This window comes from Rhinichthys klamathensis, unplaced genomic scaffold (assembly GCF_029890125.1).
Source record: "Rhinichthys klamathensis goyatoka isolate OS25496 unplaced genomic scaffold, OSU_Roscu_1.1 h1tg000372l_1, whole genome shotgun sequence".
Lineage (NCBI taxonomy): Eukaryota > Metazoa > Chordata > Actinopteri > Cypriniformes > Leuciscidae > Rhinichthys > Rhinichthys klamathensis.
Genome location: NW_026606879.1, coordinates 1757448 through 1781671, shown reverse-complemented (window position 1 = coordinate 1781671; position 24224 = coordinate 1757448). Strand labels below are relative to the sequence as shown.

Here is a 24224-nt window from a genome sequence, read left to right as displayed (position 1 = left end):
GAGTATTTTTCTAAATTTATGTAGCCTACTACTATATTACATATGTATTATATTTTTACTTATATCAAAGTTGTTATTTGTAATAAACACGCATTATATTTAATTTGAGCTATTTTTAACCTTAAATACTACCAGCTGATATGGCTCTCTGTATTTTTACAGCATTGGGTGAGATTTTTTTTTTTTCTTGAGAAAAATGAATGCCTATCTTGTGTACCTATTTATCCAAATGAGTCAATATTGCATCAAATCACAAGAATTAAATTATATTGAAATCGTGAAATTTGTGTCAAGCAATAATAATAAAAACGTAGCTTACCAGAAATTGTACCATGTAAACATTGTAAGATTGTGTATGCGATTAATTTAGATTAATTAATTACAGAGTATGTAATTAATTAGATTAAAAATTTTAATCGATTGACAGCCCTAATTATTATGAGTATTGTTATGAAATAGCATTATAATAATTTGTCGCATAGCCTATCTGAACATTATACTTTTAATGCTAATCTTTTAGAGATGCACCGATTGATCAGCTGGTGACCGGAATTCGCAGAATTTTCACGTGAACGGGCATGACAAATGTCAAATGCACTCGGGCACCGCATGATTAAATTCGGTCAACATTAGCATCCCACGTGCACACGGAACGCACATGTAGGAAACCTCGTGAATTATGGCCATTTCAGACCGCAAGCGCAAGCAGCGTGAGTGAGCAGTGCATGTTCATCAATGAGTGCATTCACACCGTGAGCAGGAGCGTCGCGTGAGCAGCAGTGAAGCGGGGTTTTCGGCGCCTGTTTTTAATCTAAGTCTATTCTAAGTCTATTTTTGCTGCGCTGCTCATGCTCAATTAAGTGAAAGCACACTTTTGATGGACAAAATAAATATGATTTCACACAAAAAGTGCCTAAAATGCACATAATTTGCATGTCTAGTGTGTTTTAACAAGAATTGGAGTAGGCTATGTCAGAAAAGAAAATGAAGACTTACCCAAAGAAAATGTACCCATTTAAACTTGTTTTTATTATTCAGTTTGGGTAAAAGTATATGGTGTTTTATAAAAAAAACAAATATATAGAAATAAATATTTGTGTGTGCTGTAAAGTGGTTAGAAAAAATGAAATCGGAATAAAATCTGTATCTGCAGGTAAAACTCAATGAAAAATCGGAATCGGCCTAGAAAATTGTAATCGGTGCATCTCTATAATCTTTCTGATTGTCTGGTATCAAACACCATCACATAATCTGATGTTCACCTAGATGTTTTATTTATTTATTTGTACATTTGCCGTAGTATTGTCGATGGGTTCAATAACACATCCCGCAAAAGGGGGGCCTTGGCCAGAACCTAGTGGTATTTGGGGGGCCTTGTCATGGAAAAGTTTGGGAACCCCTGGCCTAGAATATTTGCTTCAAAACTATGTGAAAATGTCCACTCACTGCCCACTCATTCATATAAAACAATATATTGATTTAAAATTTGTAAGACATGTTTTGTGTAAGAAAGCTGTATGCTGGGAGGGCGTGAATCATCATGAATATTGATGTATTTCACACCTGGGAAGACAAAGACCCTCCCCTAATGGCCCTATCAGGTGGGAGGGAACTATAGAACAAAGAATGTGGAGAGATTAAAAGAATGGCTTTTTAATTGTTTGGATTTATTTACAACACAACACAATCCAAAGATACATAACTAAGGACAAAAAAATCACATTATTGAACACACTGATCTAAAGACAGAGACTTGAACAGTCACACACCTTTGTTCCATTCCCAACATACCTGTCATTTCCAAGGTGTTTGCTTTTTTATTGTATCATGTTCATGTACATAGACTCGTGTGAATGTTTAAGTCAGCAGGACTCATCAGTGGCATCTGGTCCCTGTAAAAAAAGCAAAAAAACAACTGTGAACATGCTGATATGCAGGAGCAACTATAGGGCTGCACGATTTGGGGAAGAAAATCTAATTGTGATTTAGATTTGCGATTTAAATTCACAACAAATATAAAGAACACCAGGTTTGTTGTGCCTTGTAGGCATATACTTGTAGGGCTGCATTAAATAATAATGACAATAATAATAATTTTTACTTTACAGAAAACGTCTCAGGTTATGACTGTAACCTATGTTCCCTAATAACAGGGAATGAGACACTACGTCGATGACGCTTTGGGGAACGCCTCAGGCGTGACAGGTGTCTGAAATCACAATCAAATCACGGCAATCACATTGACCGGCAGACAGCCCGTGAATCATTAGCGTGAATGATTAACATGTGACCTGGAAGTATAAAAGGGCCCTTTGCAAACATGACAATCACCTTTCATCTGAAGGGACTGTTTGGTAGGCAGGCCCCGAGGCATAGCAAGGAGACGCAGTGTCTCGTTCCCTGTTCTCAGGGAACTTAGGTTACAGTCGTAACCTGAGACGTTCCCTTTCGAAAGGGAACTCGCACTGCGTCGATGACGCTTTGGGGAACGATATACCCGCGCCCCATGCTAAGGGGAGTGCATGCCCATTGGCAGTGACAACTGTCAGAACCAGCAATTCAATGAAACGCTAGAACCACTCACCCCCAGGTCACACTGGGCTGTCAGTGACAGCATTCCCTACGGTCATAGCCCAAGCTATATGTTCCACAGGAAACCTCCATAAACATAGTTTAATGAAAGGCCTACCTGGGCCTGCTCAAGGGCCTAGGACCACAACTTCAAATTAGAAGGGGTCCCTTCTAGGGAATGTGGCTAGGGAACCTGATGGAACCCCAGCCAGTCACTATTCGGGGACGTACCACCCAAAATGACCTGGTGTCACTTAGATAGACACTTCAGTCTGGCCACTTCCTGTCTGTCCGAAGACAGAGCCTCTGGACACTTGCCTTTAGGTAAGGCATCCAACCCGAGGGACTGCGAAGCTGGCAGTGAACCACTCGGCCCGGATCTCAGAGACGGGGTATCCCGGAGAGCATGACTCAGTTTAGTGCTTACAACCCTTGCTAGCGAGGGGAGTTTACTCTGCTCGATCCACGGATCTACCCAGTTCTTATTTTTCAAAGCACTGAGAAGGCCTGAGAAGGCCTAAGGACTGACCAACTGGGCTTGTTTAAGCCAGCCTCCTAAAAGTCTTCTTAATAAAGAGACTAACTACCATGGGCCAGAGGTGTCGGGGACAGAGCTACATGGTGGCCTGATAAGGCCAACCGCTGCTGGGGACTCACCTATCAGGGAGGCCTGGTCGGGCCTACTAGCTGATAGCAAGTCTATACTGCTACAACATACACTGTTGGGAACCATACTATTTTAACATATTATTGGGCCCACCCACAGGAGGCCTATTAAGGCTAGCTACCTGGTCGTGGCCATAATGTATGTCCCACAATGTTGGGACCCACCTCTGAGGAGGCCTGTTAAGGCCTACTACCCATCAGTGAGTCTACTGCCTGAACTACTAAGGCCAACCTCCTGAGGTAAGCTGGCCTAAAGAGCCCTCTTGGGGGCTGCCCGGTCAAGGAGGCCTGCTGAGTCCTACTACCTAACCACGAAGCCTTCATTGGCAGAAAAACAGTTTAACAGCGCCTACAGCATCCTGGTACCTAATCACATTGCCAAAGGCAGTGTACTCAGCCAGCAACAAAGCAATAACCTTACAGTAGGGGAGTACAACATACGCCACTCTGCCTAGTGGAGGCCCCAGATTGAGGGGCCTACCATCTAAATGCATGGGCGTCAGCTTGCTACTGGCTACAAGGGAGCATAATTCAAAAACCAGAAAAAAACGAAGTTTAGAACTCTCCGCTCAGCCTGAGCCATCGTGGTGTGAGGTAGATTGATACAGAGCTGAAAATGGAGTACTCAGAACTCTGTACGGCAGGGTCTGGCAACGATCTCTTCGCAGAGCGAAATATGGCCTAACCCTGCCTGAAAGACCCAAGGGGTCGACTACCAACCTGCATTACTCTTAGCACCCCTGAATGCAGAGAAGGGGGTGGGCCTTGGCCGAACAACTCCCTAATATGGGAGGAGGCTGTAACCTAGGGAGGAAGGAAGCCAAACTCACATAGTGAAAGGCCAGAGGCAGAAATGCTTCAGAAGAATGCCTCCACTATCCCTAGCATAGCCTAGTCCAGCTACAGAGGCAGCCCTGGTGAGGGCCAGCCTATAAGCATATATCTACCTGAGGGCTCAGAGGAGCCACAGCCTTACGAAAAAAATATTATTATTTTTTCGAGGGGCTGCAGAACTGCTCAGCCTACTGAAAACCCAATCAGAGCTCAGGGGGGCGATGTACTCAGGATAAAAAATGTCAGGCGGTCCCGTGGGCCGGACATAAAATCTATATGAAGCAGCAGCGTCAGTCTATACTCCAAAACAAAACCTTTTGAGAGAGACCAACTACTCTACCCTGAGGTGGCTAATAGCCCGAGGGCTAATACCGGATTAGCATTAACACAGTTTACAGCTAGAATGAGCGGTGGCACGCCCCGCATTATATTACACATAAAACAACAAGGGAAGCCATCACATACTCACAGAAGAAGCCCAAACAACTGGAGCTTCTCTATCGTTCTTAGCCACCTAACAGGGGGACTTCAGGGCCCTAATATTTCCAAGAAATTTCTTCTTACCTTATGACATTGACATAACCCCCTAATTCTATACAGGAAACGACGTCTGTAGAGAGATACTTTTTAGTGTTAGTTGCACACAAAAATTACTCTTAAGAAGACCAGTCAGCTCACCTGCAGCGTGCGGAGTGAAGACTCGCCAGATCGTTTTTATGAAGCTGGGGTCCACCACTTTACATGCCTGAAAGAGGCGCTCTTACTGACCAAGCCGAGGCAGGCCATCAGAACATGGTTCTCATCATGGGCCCAGCCCCAGGCCTGATGTAAAGAACACCTGGGGAGTCGGGAAGCAAGGAGAGGGCTGTAATGTAATGAAGCCCTCCGGGGAGATTATCCATCAGCGACGCTGTGTGCGCTTGTGCTGGATAACCTCCCTCAGATCCCTCTTTTTTGCGGGAGTTACGCCTCTTCTGCGCCCTGCTCCTCCATGGAGGGGGCGCACGAGAGGCAATTCTGGCCCATGAAGGGCCAGGCCCTCCCGCCTGCCTGGGCGTGGACCTGGATCTCAGCGGTATGCAAGTCCTAAAAGCAGCTGAGCGTGCCTTCGCCTCCCTGAACTTCCCAACCACCGCCTCCACGGAGGTGCCGAAGAGTTCAGAGGTCGAAACCGGCGAATCAAGGAGAAAGGCCTTCTCTTTCTCCCCGATGTCGGCCAGGTTTAATCGCAGATGTCTCTCCGTGGCCACCATCGCCGCCATCGACCGCCCGATCACGGGCAGCAGTTTGTTTGGTGGAACGGAGAGCAAGATCCGTGGTTCGGCGCAGCTCAGTGACCGCCTCAGGGGACATCCCTGCCCCCTGGTCGAGATCCTGCAGCAGGTCGGCCTGGTACACCTGTAGTACCGCCATGGTGTGCAGAGCAGCACCGCTGCTGACCCGCTGCCGTGTATGCTCTGCCATTCAAACACGCTGTTGTCTTTAGCGGTTTGGATGGCAGGGTTGGAGCTCTCAGTGTCGACGCCTGCCCAGACACGAGATAGTTTGCAAACGTCTTGTCAATGGGCGCCATCGACACATACCCATGCTCTGCGATCCCCTCAACATCAGCGAAACTACCCCACTGATGTCGGTGAATACGGGCAGAGTATGGGCTCTTCCTTGCCCTCTCGATCTCCGTGTGAAGATCAGGAAGGAATGGAAGGCTCACCTGAGCTGGTGCCAAGGCAGCTGCAGCCTGCCGGTGATGTGCTCCATAACATCCACCAGCTCCGCATACACGGGACAGGGTGGTTGAGAGGGCTCAGGATCTACCTGATTGTCACCCTCATCAACCATCTCCTGCTCATCCAGAAGAGCACTCGCTGCAGGAACAGTAGGAGAATAATCCTCGTCATCCACCTGCAGGTCACCCTCGTCAGCCACACCCCTCTCTAGACGATCGGCAAGCTCCATCTGGGAATCCCATGATGCACGTTGCCACTCTGCCTCAGCATGAGCGGGACCTGAACCATGAGGTACAGATGCTGAGCCCTCTTCCCTCAAGAACCTCCCGTGCGTGCTCTTCACCCAAGCAGAAAACACACAGTTCATGTGTGTCACCCGGCGACAAAAACCTTGGGCACGGGTCGGCACACTTCAGAAAACGGTCAGCCTTCTCTGTGTGTTTCATTTTGAAAATTTTTGAAAATTTTCTCACCGTAAATCCTCCTTGCGATACAGACAAACAGTCCCTGAAGACGAAAAAAGGTGTTTGTCATGTTTGCAAGGCGCCCTTTTATAGTTCCAGGTTGCACGTTAATCATTCACGCTAATGATTCACGGGCTGTCGCCAGTCAATGTGATTGCCGTGATTTGATTGTGATTTCAGACACCTGTCACGCCTGAGGCGTCATGGACGCAGTGCGAGTTCCCTTTCGAATTTTTTTTTTTTTGATGCGAGAAATGCATGCGGCCTAATAAATCATTAGAAAGGAACACTTCAGTACACTACACTAGAGAAATATCTGGATTATCATATGTTACTTCAAATGTTTTCATTCGTTATGACCTTATGAAATGAGATTGGAGTAAAAACATGTAGCCTAATGTTTGGCGCGTTTTGCTTTTCAAATGCATAGCGGGAGTGACCCAAACTCACAGCATTTGAAGATAAAATTTACTGAAGTGATCGAGATGCTCCTCACTATGAATGAAACATTGTTACGACATTATAAACATCTACGTTTGAGCAGATATCCATGAACACAGTATTTCATTGGAACAAGCATCCCAGGGAGTGTGGATAAAATGGGATCTGCCGAAGCGTAAGATCCTTCCTGCTGCGCTCCGTGTACGACACCCTTCCTTCACCATCTCACTTGCACACATGGGGGTTGAGGGATGACCCGTACTGCAAGCTCTGTGGTCAAAAGGGGACACTGGCACACATATTGTAAGGGTGCAAAATATCTTTAAACCAAGGTCGATATAGGTGGTACATATACACCATATATACGATATACGCCACGACAAGGTGCTCCTGTCCCTCGCCGACACACTTGAGTAAGAGAGCTGGAGGAAGAGGATAGGTCGCACAGACGAGAGGAAAAAAAAATATCACCTTCATCAAGGAGGGAGCCAGACCCTTCGCAGCCAGCGCATCAGCAAAATCCAATCTGCTGCAAACCACAAGCTCTTGGGAAATGAGAGTCGACGTCGGAAGGAGGCTGTAGTTTCTGGAAGTGGTCCACACGGCTCTTCGCCCAGACATCGTCCTGTGGTCAGCCAAAGACTGTAAAATCATTCTAATCTAGCTGACCGTGCCATGGGAGGAGTGCTGTGAGTAAGTTCATGAGAGGAAGGCCTTGAAATATCAGCCTTTAAGTGCAAAGACAAGGGATGGCAGGCATGGCTGTTCCCTGTGGAAGTAGGGTACAGAGGCTTTCCTGCCAAATGAGCATGGCGGCTGTTGTCAGCTTTAGGCATGGACGAGAAGAGCAAAAAGAACGCTACTCGCAGGATGGGAGAGGAGGCTGAACGAGCTTCATGCTGGATATGGAGTAAGAGAGAGGAAGACAGCTGGAAGCCAGGAGCAGATGGGCAGTGATGTGACCACCACTGCCGACCCACCAACTGGAGAGTGTTGTGGTTAAGGGACGAAACACTCAAGGAAGCTGGTCAGCCAAAGGAGCAGATGGGCAGTGATGTAACCACCACTGCCGACCCACCAACTGGAGAGTGTTGTGGTTAAGGGACGAAACACTCAAGGAAGGTTGGGTACCACCTGATGAAATCTGCTTCTGGCTGAAAGCTACGGTTACCTTAAGGGTAATCGATGAAAGCACCAAACAGGTGTATTCCACAATCATTTTAAACATTGGTCTAAACATTATAATATTCATCATGTTAGTGTAAACACTCATACTAGCCTACTTTTATATCATGCTGTGTTTTATATTATAGAGCATAAAAACATCCTTGTGTCGTACATGTATATTTATTTAGCATTTAAAGGTTGCCTCCCTGTCTATAATTTATATTTCAACATGTTTCCGTCGATTTCATACATTTCAGTCTGACACCAGATCAATGAGTACAATGTGAAGTTTATGCAACAATAACAGGCTAACTAATATAACTCAGAATGCATTTCGTACCTTAAAAATTGTGCTTATCTTCAAATCGTGTTCTTCTTCTTCTGAGGTAATTCCAAGGTAAACTCACAGCATGTCTTCCAAACTCGATGAAAAGCAGAGGAATGATGAAGTTTGATGCTTTGTTCTGAGGTGATGGAGGGCGTTTACAGGTTTGCGTTCCTTCACGTGGACGATTAGCATGTGAATCGCTTGTGCACGCGTGGGTGTGGTCACATTAGAGATAATGAGCAGAGCTTGAGTAACTGTACATCTCGTTGGTTTCATACGGATTACTTAAACAGAGAATATTTGTTTTTATGAATTGTATCATTTAAAAATAGCACTTCAAGCTTTCTAAAGACATTTCTCTCATGTCTGCGTGGTAAGTATTCACTGAGTTACAGTTCTACCAGAAAGACTCGGGGGAATAAATACTGTAACAAGTATACATTTATTAACAGCTCAGCAAGCAGAATTATAATATAAAGTTCTTTGGCGTAGGCCCTGTCTGTAGCTCGCATTCCGAGGGTACGGAATCTGCATTTCCTGCCTGAAGACGAAGGCAGGGGCACAGCCGACACCCAGGGAGGTATAGGAAGGGACCACCCTTGTGGTGGTGGGGAGGATGGAGGGGAATGAACCATCTTGGTGGTGGTGGGGAGGATGAAGGTGAATGAAGGCTGACAGTTTCATTCTTTTCTCTAATACCTCAGAGACATTGGGCCCAAAAAGATGTCCCATTACAATTTGTAGTTATCTCAGGGTCTTTTTACAATCTTCAGGTAACTGTGCCTGTGCAAGCCATACTGCTGGGCTGTTAGCTCACAAGTCACACGACCCATAGGCAATTGAGTAGTTTGTAGGAACTGAGGCACAGAAGGGTCCACATTTGAGGGCCAAGTCAATTAAAGTCAAGAAGAGGCTGGTAGATGGTATTCTTTGCTTGAGTTATATAAGCTAATTACTCATATGGCTTCTTCAATAATATGTCAGTACATCCACATTGTGCACTTGGGCAGTGTACATTGCCTCTTCAGGAAATATCACCAATGCTGCTACTGTCTCGGGCACCTGCCCCACTTTTATTTATTTTAAACCACCGCTTTACCTTCAATGTAAAATACTTTATTTAACATATGGCTTTAAACTCATTTGGCAACATGTTCCAGAGTTGGAAGCCCTTTACAGAAAAGGCTCTTTGCCCTTCTGTAGTTCTACGGAAATCAATCCAACAATTCCTACCTGCTGTACTCCTAGTGATTCTACTTGTATTGTCCTGTCTCTTTATCAATTTAGTAATGCTTAGGAGAAGAATAAAGTTTTAGTGTTAGTTGTACACCACATGGAGTGTGTTGTAAAAGGGTGGAAACACCACAACGTCGTCTGTTAGTACCGTAGGAGCTCAAACAGTGAAAAACATGAGCCCGGAAAAAAACAATCGTAGATTAAATATTTATGACAAACACTCACACACGTAATCACATGTAAAATGGATAAAAAACCGAGCCTTTGGATAGTACCGTGTGGCATACAATAACCTACTCGACAGATGACATTTTCGGTTAGGACCGAAAGATTTATGATTGCGACAAACACTCAGAATCACACGTAAATTTAATCAAAAACTGCCCTTCGGATAGCACCGCGTGGCATACAACAACCCACATGACAGTGATTATGCAATAAAAAGTAAACCACAATAAATTCGTTTTGTGAGGAAATGCTAATAAAGTGTGATCAAATACCAGCCACCAGGTAGTACCGTGAAGCACAGGGTGTCGCCGACACGAAAAATCAAATGCACTCACGTAATGAAGAAAGATGAGAATCCGTCCTGATGATAGTATAGAGTGCGCTGTCACAGTTTTGGAGAGCAAATCTTCGCAACTCTGTTAAGCTGCACTAGGCAGCGCGAATAAACGATCTATCATGAGCGAGAAAGCGAAAGAGGCTGGGTTACTGGGTTACACCGAGTTACTGTCATGACGTGAGTTTGTTGTTATATTCTCTTGACCTATCTGGCTGGCGCTGTGAAAATCCACTAGTGCTTAGCACCGCCTCTGGCGGTCAGGAGGAATTAAACTGCTCTCTTTGGGGCTCATAGTGGACTAAGGCTTCTGCTGACTGAATAATTTATTTTGCCTGTTCAAATGTATTCTCTTGTTCAACACTCCATTTGCACTTGTAATTAGAACTGTGAAGAAATTTTGGCAGAACCTTCAGCTCTCCAGTGTCCACCTTGTATCCTTGAACATTTCCTCCATTCCCATTAATATGCTTCTCACTTCAGTCGTAGCTCTGCTCTTTGAAGTCTTGGCAGTACTGTGGCAAGAGTCTGGAGGTGCTTGTGGTCAACTTGTAGTCCCAACATAGTCTCACTGAATTGTCAGGCTTTAGTATGGGTACTATGCGTGCTGAGTTATTCATTGGCTCTATTATCATAGGTTTAAAATTATAGAGTTGTGTTGTGAGCAACTTACAATATGTTCCTCACTTCATCTGTGAGTCTTTTTTTCTGTTTCCCATGTACTGTATGTGATGTGATCTTTGCACTTTTCCTTGTTTGTCTGTCTTGTGCACTGTGCTCCCCCTTTAAACTCTGCAGCTTCCATTTTTGACTTGTATACCTCCAGTATGTCTTTTTAAAACATTTATGTCATTTTATTTTTACTTAATGAGTGACACCCTCACTACTGCTGCTGCTGCTAAGCACGACATCTGTAGCATGTTTTGCTTTGACCCCCTCTTTGCTTCTAGCTTGGGCCAGGTTACACCACCGTTTGTGCATCTTCATGGCACTTGGGTATCTGCATTTTGGGCCTGCAAATCCCTCACATTCTTGTTGGCTGTCTCTATTGGTCTGTTTCTTACAATAACCTGTGGTCACTGTGGTCGTTGGATATTCCACAGACCAGCCTCTTTCTCTGTGCATTTCTGTTGATTTGTTTCCATAATTGCATTTTCCTTAGCATCTTTGCGTAACATACATATACTGTATATTCTGCGTCTCTAACTAACAAAAATGATTTCTGTCTTGCTGCATCAGTAATATTTATTTGACTCGATGTTGAATGGCATCTTGCTGCCTACCATGCTAGCCATCTTCTTTCCCTTTCTTAAAATTTTGACTTCACAATCAGTAAAGTTCCTGATCTTTCTGCTCTAGAGACCTCCTCAGTCTTTCCTTTTTTTTTCTTGATGGCATTTATATAATGATTTGAGACTTGAGGTTTCAGTCAGGATGTTCACTGAGAAGCTATCCCTTGCAAAAATATAGTGTTCTGACAAACTCCTGTGGCAAACTTATGGTGAACATTGCCACAAATTCATTTTTTATTTTATTTTTTACATGTGAGCTTTGTGGCGAACAGTGTGCAGCAACTTTGCAGCAGACAGTTGTGGCAAGTCTATGGTAAATATGAGTGTAATACAAGTGCTTCTACTTTTTGGTGTAGATTCAAAGTATTTTTTATACCATTTAAGGTTTGAATATATAAAACAATTATCTCTTGACAATACACATTCAAATACAACAACAAAAAATCAAACACTATGTGCAATACTTGGTTGAATGGAATGGTTAGCTCTAATTCAATACATAATATTAAATAACCAAGATAAACAATCAATATTACATTTTATCAATATTTTTAAAAAACAACAACAATATTATCATAACCTCAGCCATTAAACACTATAAATTCATTCATTTACTTGTTTTTTATTCACATATCCTATTAAGCATGACTACTCCCCTACAGGTACGAGTTCACTTCTTTGTTGAAATCTGCATCTTTCATTTTCAGATGATCTGAAAATGAACTGAAAAAGAGAGTGAAACTAAACTGTATAATGGGGTGACGGAACATTAAGCATGTGTTATTCATTTCATTGCTCAGACTTTATTAATTTTAACTTAAATGCTGTTGATGTCTTGCCATACAGATCACATGATTCTTAAAGTCCCTCCATGAGTTTGTGAATGGTGAAGCCTGGGCCTTCATGCTGGAACCTCTCAAGAGTTGTTACAAGCCATGTTTTTAAGACTGCCAATGACTTCAGTATCAGGGGCAGGCTTCATTCTCTTTCAGGATCAACTGGTAAATAAATGAGTTTCTAAACAATCTATATATACAGCTGATACAGAATATGAGCATGACAATTCATCTAATCACATCTAACATCATCAGCAGGCAACATATTTACAGTCATTGAAATGAAAACCTCACTTACATAAGTAAATATAAAGTATTGGAGAAAAGAGGGACACAGATTAAATATGACACACAAGTGAGATATAGATAGATAGATAGATAGATAGATAGATAGATAGATAGATAGATAGATAGATAGATAGATAGATAGATAGATAGATAGATAGATAGATAGATAGATAGATAGATAGATAGATAGATAGATAGATGTTACTTAACTAATTTGCTGTTTTGAATAAAAAAATCACTTACATGATTCATCTAGATCTGAAGAACTGTCACATTAGCAGAACTTCAGTCATATCTATTGACATAAAGTTCATGCTATTTTCATATTTTTGTCATTTATATAATTTGTTATGAAGTAAAATTGCCTCACCTCAGAGAAACTCACTGCTTTTAGGTTGCTGCAGATTTGCCGCAAAGTACCCATAAGTTAGCCGCAAAGAAATGTTTTTGCAAGGGACATGCTATTTTCACTGTAAATAGTGTTACAGTGTAAATAGTGGTAAATGCTGTTTGCACCAAACATACATAGCAACAAATAGCATCTTGTTTGCATTAAATACAAATAGTGACATGCCATTCACATAAAGTGTAAATTGAAGTAACTGAATATTTGTACTATTAAATAGTACAAATAGCCATAGCCTATTTGCACCTGTCTTGTAGAACAAAGATCAGATCATCTTTACAAAGCACTTTTGTAGTGTGAATTGGTACAGTAAGAGTAAATGATTGTATATTGAACTTTGAATTCAATAATTCTATGATCACATTTAATGCATTTTTTTTCTTTCCTTTTCCTGCAGTGTGCAAGTTGTCCTGCCATAAGAAATGTGAGGTAAAGGTAAATCATGGACATATTTTTCATATTTGTCTTTCTTTTAAAAGGACTTTTACAAAAGGATATCTTTATATTCTCTTTCTAGCTGTGTATCATGCTAGATTCTGACACACACGATTTTATTGGTGTGTTTTATTTAATTGACCTTTATTGACCTCTGTGTACATGTGTGTTAAAATCACCCTGCTTTGCAGTGCCAAATGTATGAAACAAAGCAGTGTTTACACCTAGAAGCTAATCTGCTCTGTTTAGGACATCCTAGAGATCCAGATGCTATTCAGTTTAAAGAGAAACCATGTTATGTACTTACCTTCATGACATTCTAAACCCCTATGTCATTATTTTTCAAGTTCATTAGGTTACAGTGGAACACAAAAAGGGCATTTTTAAATCATTTTAACTGAACTTTTCCATGATGACAGATCATAGTGAACATGTCTGTCCAGCTCCAAAAGGACAAAAACACAAAAACGTATCCAAGTTTTACATACAACCCATGCACCATATTTAAAGTCTTCTGAAGTTGTAAAATAGCGCGTTGTGAGAAACAGATTAAAATCTTAGCTGAAGATGTTCTCATTTGCTGCAGATGTAAGATATTATTCCACAGACAAGATCCATCAATGACACTGAACCTTATTAAATCTGAACACAGTCATGAATCAGCGAAGGGAAAAACTAACAGGGAATAACTCTTAAATTGTGTTCCTCTCTCTCTTCTACTGCTTTCTATCTCTCAATGAGTGTCCTTTTCAATAAAGGCAAAAAAAAAACCTTTCACTATTACACGGCTCTCTGAAATGTTTGATTCTGATTGGTCAGCTCCGAGGTCAATTATTCTCTGATAATAAACATCGTCAATAGCAACAATGTATAGTGACCGCTCATATGGGTGTTTGAGGTCGGCACTTCTTTATTGTATCCTATATCACACCACGTACGTGCTCTCTTATTTCATCCAAATGCAGCTAGTGCCATCTTGCACCTTAGTTATCGATTATATCCACCATAAATTAAACCACATGACTTCAGTATTAATAGGCCTACTGTAATACACATTATCCCACCCTTTGGTGCTCTTTGCGATTTTTTTTATTTATTTCAATGAAATGAAATTAATGTATTATATTTTTGCTCGATACTGTTTTGTATTTATTATTTTGTATTTTAGGGGATTTTATGGTACTAAATTATATTTATGCTGTAGTTATAATCCATTTATTCACTTTTTGAGCATAGACCTGAAAATTAAATTTCCAACATAAACTGTTGTAAATCTTGAATGCTTTAGAACACAAACTTTTGATCTCGTTTGATCTCTTTTCAAAGACGATACTTAGCAAATTATTTCTGAAGTGAAAAGTTTAAAAAATGTTACAGAATTTTACGTTTATTGTTTATTGCACAAAAATACTATTTTCAAGTTTTATATGACATATATTTTCAAAAGACCTGATTACCCTGTCAGGGTTTATTTTGTGACAACAACTGACTGGATGTACTTGTGCATACCAGCATATCCTATAGGGCAGTTTTTTCTGCATGCTGGGCTCCCAAAACGGTGGCCAAGCATGTCTTTGTGTAGCGTGCTGCATGGTGGGTGTGGCCAGTAGTGGAACAGTAGATTTTTAAGACCAACATCCAGGGCCCAAGAATCACATCCTGAAATGATGGCCGCATATTGCATATCGCTGTGTAAACGTGATGGGGACGAGTTTTTGTTCTGTTTTATCCAGGTTGTAACAACTATGACTTGGCTGACAAACCTTCCCAAATCTAAAATTGAATAAAAAAAAACTCTGTCCATTAAAATTATTTTCTTGCCTAAGTCTATAGTTGGTGTCGTAGTCAAGAATGCAATCTGCAAGCCATGCTTGGGCCTCATGGGAATTCTTGTCTGTTTCGACTCTTTGCTCAGCCCCACAGCAGTCAGTGAATTATCTGTACAAGAGTTGGGATTCAGGAGTCATTTTTTCAGTGCCCCTCCTGGGAGAATGTTGCGCCTCTGTCCCCATGATCCAAGGGCTGTGTTGCCTCTGCCAATTTCACTGCCTCCACTATTTCATTAATAGATACTGGGTTCCCACAGCTTACCTCTGTGGCCATGGGATTGAACACACAAGCTTGTGTACTATCACTCATTCCGCCACCTTGAGCAGGTTTAAATCGATCGTTCACAACAGTATATAAGAGAGTGAAGAGACACGCAGGAGAGGATTGTGTGTTGAGCTGAGACAGAACAGATTCCGGGTTCATTTCCTTGTCACTACCTGCTGAGAGAGAAGTTGTTACTCATCTTTCTGGTTTGCCATTGGTTAAAACTCCCACCAGTGATGATATAGATTGTTCACAGATACATCAAGTAATGTCGCTGCACCCTCAGCCAGGTGTTCATGCAAATGTGCTCCAAATAAAAAAGTACATCAAAGACTCTCTTTGGTACCGACAACTATTAAGCCGCATCTACATATGCAACTTCCAAAAGGGACATCATCTATTCATTTTGAATGAGAGCTGGCAACTTCTGGTAAAACACGACTTGGCTTGTCCAGGGGCTTCAGAAACTTTATAAAAGTTTAATTTAATGCAAATAAAGAGCTTTTAGGAGTGGTAACCAATAGGAGTGAAGACTGTCATTGGAAATCACACATCATCCTTCTCGAGTACAGGCAAGACAGGACTCCTACTCCCAGGCTACGTCTACTAGCGTCTACTAAAACTCATAGCTTCATACAGATAACTTGTCTTTGTTGTATTGTTTTGGTTGTTGCTGTTGTGTATACTTGCCTTCACACTATGTAAAGCGACCTTGGGTTTGAGAAAGGCGCTATATAAAATAAACTTATTATTATTATTATTATTATTATTATTAATCCAGATACATTTGAAAATGGTGTTTTCACTTCAAAATGCTCTCCATCCATGCTAGCTTTTTCAAGTGTTTTCTTTGTTTTTTCAAAAGTTTCTCGTCCACACTGAAATGTCGGAAGATGCTTAAAGGTACAATATGTAAAAATTTTGTTTCGAAATATCCAAAAACCACTTGCACAGTGTTATATATTTATTTAAATTGTGTACTTACATTATCCTAAATGTTTCCAAGAATTTGTAAATTCAGAGTAATTCACAATTTTAAATAGTGCCCGTCCCTTGTCACCTGTCAATGACGTAATATCCGCGTTATCCCTGGTTTCCGCTTGTTCTGCCATAGTAACCATGGCGACAGACGTGGACAACTGCGTAATGTCTAGCGGCACGCTGTTGTTGTTTCTTTTAAACATTATGGACAATGTCAAGCAGACTTTCGAGACAAAAGGAGAAATAAAATGAGGATCAATATTCAAGATGCAGAGAGCTCCACATCCGCGACAAACTTCTACTTGACAGAGCTTCACGACTTGACAGAGACGCCGCTCTTGCATGTATTAGACAGGTGAGCAACTGTACATAAAACGAATGAATGTTATATAGCTCAACATGATGAAATGTTAGAATATGATCAGTATATTATTCTAATGTTGATCTAGCTTACTGCTAGACTCATACAGCCAACAAACTAACACATAGAATAACATTATAACTTTCAACTCACTCAAATGCAGTTTAGTATGATAGTGTAACCTAGACCAAGTGAAACAGTGCTGCGTTACCTCACATTAAGTTAAATTTGTCAAATAAAATGACCAGTTTAAGTAGTAATTCAGCACTTGTGGTAGTTCGGTAGAATGAAATGTCCTCGTTCCTTTATATCCACGGGACGCGGTCGCATGTGGCGCTGATCTGTCTCTCATTAGCAATCGCGCCCTGCTTCATACCACAGCATGTTAAAAAACATGAATGTATTCGCTCATCCATAAACATTATTTCCCCTTAAACATTATTAACGTTAGATTCATCGGCATGAAGACAAGTTCCATGATTCCATGCTCATTTACTGCATCATCAATATATGCCTTTGTAAGAGGTTAGCGACCCCTAGCGGCGAAAAATAAATGACAGATTGTAGCTTTAAATCATCTTTTTTTGTAAATGGCATTTTCAAATTTATCCACTTGGCAGAATGTCTTCAAAAAATGCTCAGTTGCCGCAGGACAAAAACACTGTCTCTGTGTGGAAGAAACAGTCTACCACTCTCAACTGCAGTATGCTACTTTTTTAGTAACTAGAAAATAAATTCCTTGTCAAATTAGAATGATAGGATAAGGTTTACCCACAATTAAATATCATCTTAGACAGCATTTTCTAAAGATATCAGATGTGCATTTCATCTCAACTTTATTATTAAAATAAAACTCCATATGAGTGTCATTTCAACAATATGGAAAAAAGGTGGACAGAAGAACAGTCTCAATTAACTAAAGTAAAAAATGATGCGTGGCCATAAACATTTGCAATAACATAGGGGCATTATTGAACCCCATAATCAGTTTACGTGTTCACATACTGTACATTAAAGAAAAAAATCATAATTTGCAGTTTTTAATATATTTGTTTAAATAGATTTGTAGACATGCAGGTTATGCCAGTATAAAAAAAACAGAGCAGAGTTAGAATTGTAGCACTTCCTGTTCCATCATCCCAAAGTCAATGGGTTTTGGTTAAATGTCTGAAATAAGGTCTGTGTGTAATGTTCAGGCAGGGAAGAGGTGAGGTGAGGATGTAATTCCAGCTTTTTAGTCACGCAAAAAAAAAAAAAAATCCAAGAAGAAACCAAGTGTTAAAGAATCAAAAACCACAATAACTTCACATACACACAAAAGCTACATTTTCACCGAAATTACCTGTAACAATTTGTCCCAGGAACTTTTTCCCCACCAGACATGCATGCTGCCTGCGTTTCCACCGCGGTCTAAAGTAGGCTACCGTGAAGTAGTCCGGTGACGTAGGACTACTATGGGATGAATATACCCACTGAGCAAGCGACGTCTGTGGACATACAAAACAGGTTGATATCACGTCCGTCCGTCCAGGCCATAATCTGAACGTCCATTGACATCCAGAATTAGTTGATTAATGACAATGAGAAATTATGTCCAATCTGGCTATAATCTAAACGTCCACTGACAGCCAGAACTAGTTGAGAAAAGACGTTCATACTGGCTATAATCTGGACGTCCGGTGACATCCAGAATTAGTCGATGAATGACTTAAAAAAATATGTCCAATCTGGCCATAATCTAAACGTCCACTGACAGCCAGAACTAGTTGAGAAAAGACGTTCATACTGACTATAATCTGGACGTCCGTTGACATCCAGAAATAGTCCATAAATGACGTGAATAAAGATATCCAATCTGGCCATTATCTTAACGTCCACTGACAGCCAGAACTAGTTGAGAAAAGACGTTCATACTGACTATAATCTGGACGTCCGTTGACATCCAGAAATGGTCCATAAATGACGTGAATAAAGATGTCCAATCTGGCCATTATCTAAACGTCCACTGACAGCCAGAACTAGTTGAGAAAAGACGTTCATACTGACTATAATCTGGACGTCCGTTGACATCCAGAAATGGTCCATAAATGACGTGAATAAAGATGTCCAATCTGGCCATTATCTAAACGTCCACTGACAGCCAGAACTAGTTGAGAAAAGACGTTCATACTGACTATAATCTGGACGTCCGTTGACATCCAGAAATGGTCCATAAATGACGTGAATAAAGATGTCCAATCTGGCCATTATCTAAACGTCCACTGACAGCCAGAACTAGTTGAGAAAAGACGTTCATACTGACTATAATCTGGACGTCCGTTGACATCCAGAAATGGTCCATAAATGACGTGAATAAAGATGTCCAATCTGGCCATTATCTAAACGTCCACTGACAGCCAGAACTAGTTGAGAAAAGACGTTCATACTGACTATAATCTGGACGTCCGTTGACATCCAGAAATAGTCCATAAATGACGTGAATAAAGATGTCCAATCTGGCCATTATCTAAACGTCCACTGACAGCCAGAACTAGTTGAGAAAAGACGTTCATACTGACTATAATCTGGACGTCCGTTGACATCCAGAAATGGTCCATAAATGACGTGAATAAAGATGTCCAATCTGGCCATTATCTAAACGTCCACTGACAGCCAGAACTAGTTGAGAAAAGACGTTCATACTGACTATAATCTGGACGTCCGTTGACATCCAGAAATGGTCCATAAATGACGTGAATAAAGATGTCCAATCTGGCCATTATCTAAACGTCCACTGACAGCCAGAACTAGTTGAGAAAAGACGTTCATACTGACTATAATCTGGACGTCCGTTGACATCCAGAAATGGTCCATAAATGACGTGAATAAAGATGTCCAATCTGGCCATTATCTAAACGTCCACTGACAGCCAGAACTAGTTGAGAAAAGACGTTCATACTGACTATAATCTGGACGTCCGTTGACATCCAGAAACAGTCAATAAATTACGTAAATAAAAGATGTCCAATCTGGCCATTATCTAAACGTCCACTGACAGCCAGAACTAGTTCAGAACAGATGTTCATACTGCACTGTAAAAAAAATATCCTAATTTTACAGTAAATAACTTCCTATGTTCATCATTGTGGTTGCGTTCATGTGTGTTCAATTCGTAAATACGATCTTTATGACATGTCTTGAATGCATCAATAGCTCTATTTTAGGGACAATCCTTACAAACAATCATTGCTAAAATACATTACAGACTGTCACAGTGAGAAGATCTTTGTCCTTTATAAATGCTAAAGACCTAACCACTGCAGTCAACACCTTGGAGTATCCATGCTGTTAAATAAAAGTCTGTAGACAAGGGTTAAGGTTAGGGTTAACCCCTTAATTTCTAACCCCCGGTTTCACAGACAGGGTTTAGATATAAAGCCAGGATTAGGCCTTAGTTAAATTTGGGCATTCAATTATAGCTTTTAAAAATGTACCTTAGAAGAAAAAAACATTACTGGTGTGCATCTTGAGACAAAACAATGGCACTGACATAAGATATGTCAGTATAGCCTACAAGTTGCTTTCAGGTAATACAGCTCAAACGTGCATTTTAGTCTGGACTACAGGCTTAAAGGAGAACTCCGGCGCAAAATGAACCTCGGGTGTAATAACACATTGGTACAGACTAAATCGTTCCCTGAGATTTGTTTTCATGATAATCGAATGTAAAGAGTTTTATCTCTAAAAACAGTTTAGCTTATAACGCTAGTATATTGGGCATAGCGTAAGCAAAAAGAGATCGCTAGTTAATACCACCAACAAGGCTCAAATTAGCCCCACACTTACACGGCAGCATAATGAGGGTCCTTACATGCAAACCGAAGCATTGAGAACTTTGTAAGTGTATAGACAGTTTAATAAGAAGATACTTTACACAGACAGTACAGTTAGCGCATACAGACAGGAGCCATCTTGGAAAACAGTCTCGATCAGTCAAACCACGAACACGGTGATACGTGAGCTGAACTGTGACTTGGAATCTCATATGGTCCGTTGTTTCCGGAAGAAAGCACTGAGCGCGTAAGAGAAGCACTTAACGCAACAGAGAAAATAAAAAAATAAATATAATTTATCTTATCTTCAATATCTACACGTACTGTTCGCTCACCCTCGTGGTTCGATTGGTCGAGACTGTTTTCCAAGATGGCTCCTGTCTGTATGCGCTAACTGTACTGTCTGTGTAAAGTATCTTCTTATTAAACTGTCTATACACTTACAAAGTTCTCAATGCTTCAGTTTGCATGTAAGGACCCTCATTATGCTGCCGTGTTAGTGTGGGGCTAATTTGAGCCTTGTTAGTGGTATTAACTAGCGATCTCTTTTTGCTTACTCTATGCCAATATACTAGCGTTATAAGCTAAACTGTTTTTAGAGATAAAACTCTTTATATTCGATTATCATGAAAACAAATCTCAGGGAACGATTTAGTCTGTACCAATGTGTTATTACACCCGACCCGAGGTTCATTTTGCACCGGAGTTCTCCTTTAAGCCTTGCCTGTGAAACCCAGGGTATTATGTTGTAACTTAATTATACCAATGTTAGCAAGTGTTGCGTTGGACAGAGGGATTAACCCTAAACCAACATGTTGTGTAACAGTACCACAAAGCATGTTGACATTTATTAGGCATTAGAGTGTTTCTAAAGGAAAGGTCAAGAATTTGTGAAAGTGCAAAAGGGTCATTATGGGTCACATGAATGTAACTCTAATGTCACCACCATGATACCAATCCATTAGTTTTTCACATACGTCATACAGAATTGTATGAATGGATATGCAGTGTTTGCTCTGTTTAATTATACTGTTTGCTCTATTAAATTGCTGTTTATCAGAACAGTGATAAATAAATGTTATTATATATGGTATACAAGTTACTGTTTAATCTTTCATTTTTTATCTTTCATTTTTTATCTTTCATTTTTAATCATACACTGCAATGAAAACACATTTAAACAATTGATTAAATATAACAGCCAGCCTACAAATACAACTAAATAGCACGTGTATATTTTTTTCCTATTCTTTCATTTAAAACATTTCATATTGTCCTGTTATTGCAATGTTTTCACACTATTGGCTGTCTCTCCGAGTTGTTTTGAGCATGATTGGTTATTCTGACTGTCATCCAGGAATCTGGCCAATGACAACTATGCGCGCCTTTACCAGTCAAGTTTGAATACGTCAGTTGAAGTGAGTGGGTGTGTGTGCTGCTGCTCGGGACCTACTTCGGTTTTGTGGCTTTTACATTGTTTAAAACATGGATTATTTTACATCGGACTGCTAAATGTTTATTTTGAGCGAGTTGCGGGATGTAAATGAAGAACAAACAAGGAATATGGACAACGAATAATGGACATATTGCAATCTACGGAAGGTAACGTAAATAACTTTTTATTTTATACAAATTCTAATACATCAAAATATAGTGTATTAAATGGAGAATCTAAACGCGATTAGAGAAATATTGATATTAGTACGGTATTCCAATGTATTAGGCTAATTATGTGCTGAGCTAGCATGTGTATTGTCAGCTAACTTAGTTTATGATAAAAAAATAAAATAAAACTCAGCATTGGAGCTTTACAATGAGTGAACTGAGAACATTGTCTCTTTAGACAGAAGAACTCGAACCACACTCCTTTACTCGAGTCTAGAAGAATCTGCAAACTAGGCTTTTAAATTGTTGATCGCGGATTTAACGTTAAAGTTAGGCCTAACGTTATTGTCTTGGAGCTGGTGAGTCAATTTTGCAAGCTTTTGCAAATGTCTCTGTTAGTAGCCTAAGTAAAAACAAATAGCTAATATTGCTGTGTGTGTTTCCTTCATGATCCAGGCATTTTGGGAGTAACGTTAAATATTATCCAGCCACACGATCTTCAGATGGTGAGTATTGTCATAAAATACACGTGAAATAGAGGCAGAACATGGACACTCTGCTCAAAGGCACACTGGTTCAAACCCTCCAGACAATGTTTTATCTTCTATCTTCTTGAGTTTATACAGGCCTAGCTGACCCAAAAATAAATGTCTAACTTACTTTTGTGAAACACAAGAATGTTGGGAATAAAACAACTGTATGAGAAAAACAAAAACAAATAAGGCATTTCTCAAGATATCTTAATTATGGTTCTACATAAGAAACTCATACAGTTTCAACATGAGGGTGAGTAGGCTAAATAATGAGAGAACTTTTCTTTTTGTTTGGATGAGCTGTTCTTTTAAGGACATTTGCTAAATTAACCATGGTTTTTATTATAGTAAAGGTGTAGAAACCATGTTTTTTTATGGTGGATTGATTACAATATTTTATTACCATTTGGTTAGTGTCACAAAACATTGTTAATTTTAGTAAGGGTTCTCCAGATTTATATAACACATAACCTGTATAATTTATTTAAGGAACACATTCAAAATGGTCCTATGTCACCCAGATCAATAATCTATTAACGCACTTTTTAACTTTTTTTTTTTTTAGATCAAGCATTGGAACAATGTTTACGGAGCAGAACAGGCACCAACAGAGAAACAAGTCCATCACTAGTAAGTATCCATTGCAGTATCTAAAACCGTAGTCAATTTTAAAGGCACAGTGCACTCCAAAATAAAAAAAATATCTCTTTTTTCCCGTGCCATTCCAGATGTATATGACTTTCTTTCCACAAAGATTTTTTGAAAAATTATCCATTATTGTTAGCCAATATAATGCAAGTGCATGCACCAGAAACTTCATACAGTACAGCCTGCTGTGTTGTTCACACAAGATGTTTTCTGCATTTATCATGTGAGCTTTACAATGCTCTTGGACTTTTTCGACCTTCCGCATTTTGGTGTCTATTCACTTGCAGTATTTAACACAAACACAAGAGATGGATAATTTTTCTAAAAGTCTAGTTTATTTTTTCTAAAATGTGTTCATCTGAAGAAAGAAAATCACATACCCTTTCGGACGGCATAAGGTAGAGAGAATAAAGGGGGTATCAGTTTACTCTCCTTTAGCTACTATTTATAAACCTTACATGTGATTTAATAAATTTACAATTAAAGGGGTGTTCCAAGCAAACAGGTGTGTTTATATTAGGGGTGTACGATTCAGAAAATGTCACGATTCCGATTTTTAGGCTCAAGATTCGATTCAATAGCGATTTTCGATGCAAAAACGATTCTCGATTTAAAAAAACGATTCACAGTATGTAAATGTAGTTACTTTTCCTATGTAGGTATTAGGGATGTGCATCTCCATAACTGAGGCCGATGCGATACGCATGTCGATGCATAGCCAACGATACGATACATTAAAGATAGGCTACATATAAGCAGCTACCGATGCAATGCAATGCGATTCACTATTATTACGATGCGGTGCGATTTGATTTCAACTCAACGCGATGCGATTCAATGTAATACGATGCAATGGAGAAAAATATGATGCTATGCAATTCAATATTCAATTTTTTTATTTATTTTGTTCATATTTTGTGCCATCTGACTTTTAACG

At 40.3% G+C, this 24224-nt stretch overlaps 1 protein-coding gene across 11 annotated transcripts in view; it reads left to right on the top strand.

Annotated features, from left to right (window-relative positions):
- Positions 1 to 24224, top strand: part of tns1a (tensin 1a) — a 141520-nt gene that overhangs the window by 34034 nt on the left and 83262 nt on the right. For 5 of the 11 annotated variants that reach the window (XM_056233630.1, XM_056233628.1, XM_056233629.1 and 2 more), the window contains one exon: positions 13216 to 13253. In XM_056233630.1, the coding sequence (XP_056089605.1) occupies positions 13216 to 13253 (38 nt within the window). Of the gene's footprint in view, positions 1 to 11585; positions 11602 to 12134; positions 12290 to 13215; positions 13254 to 24224 lie in introns of those variants that run through there. The other 6 variants (XM_056233638.1, XM_056233637.1, XM_056233632.1 and 3 more) reach the window with 4 other exon arrangements.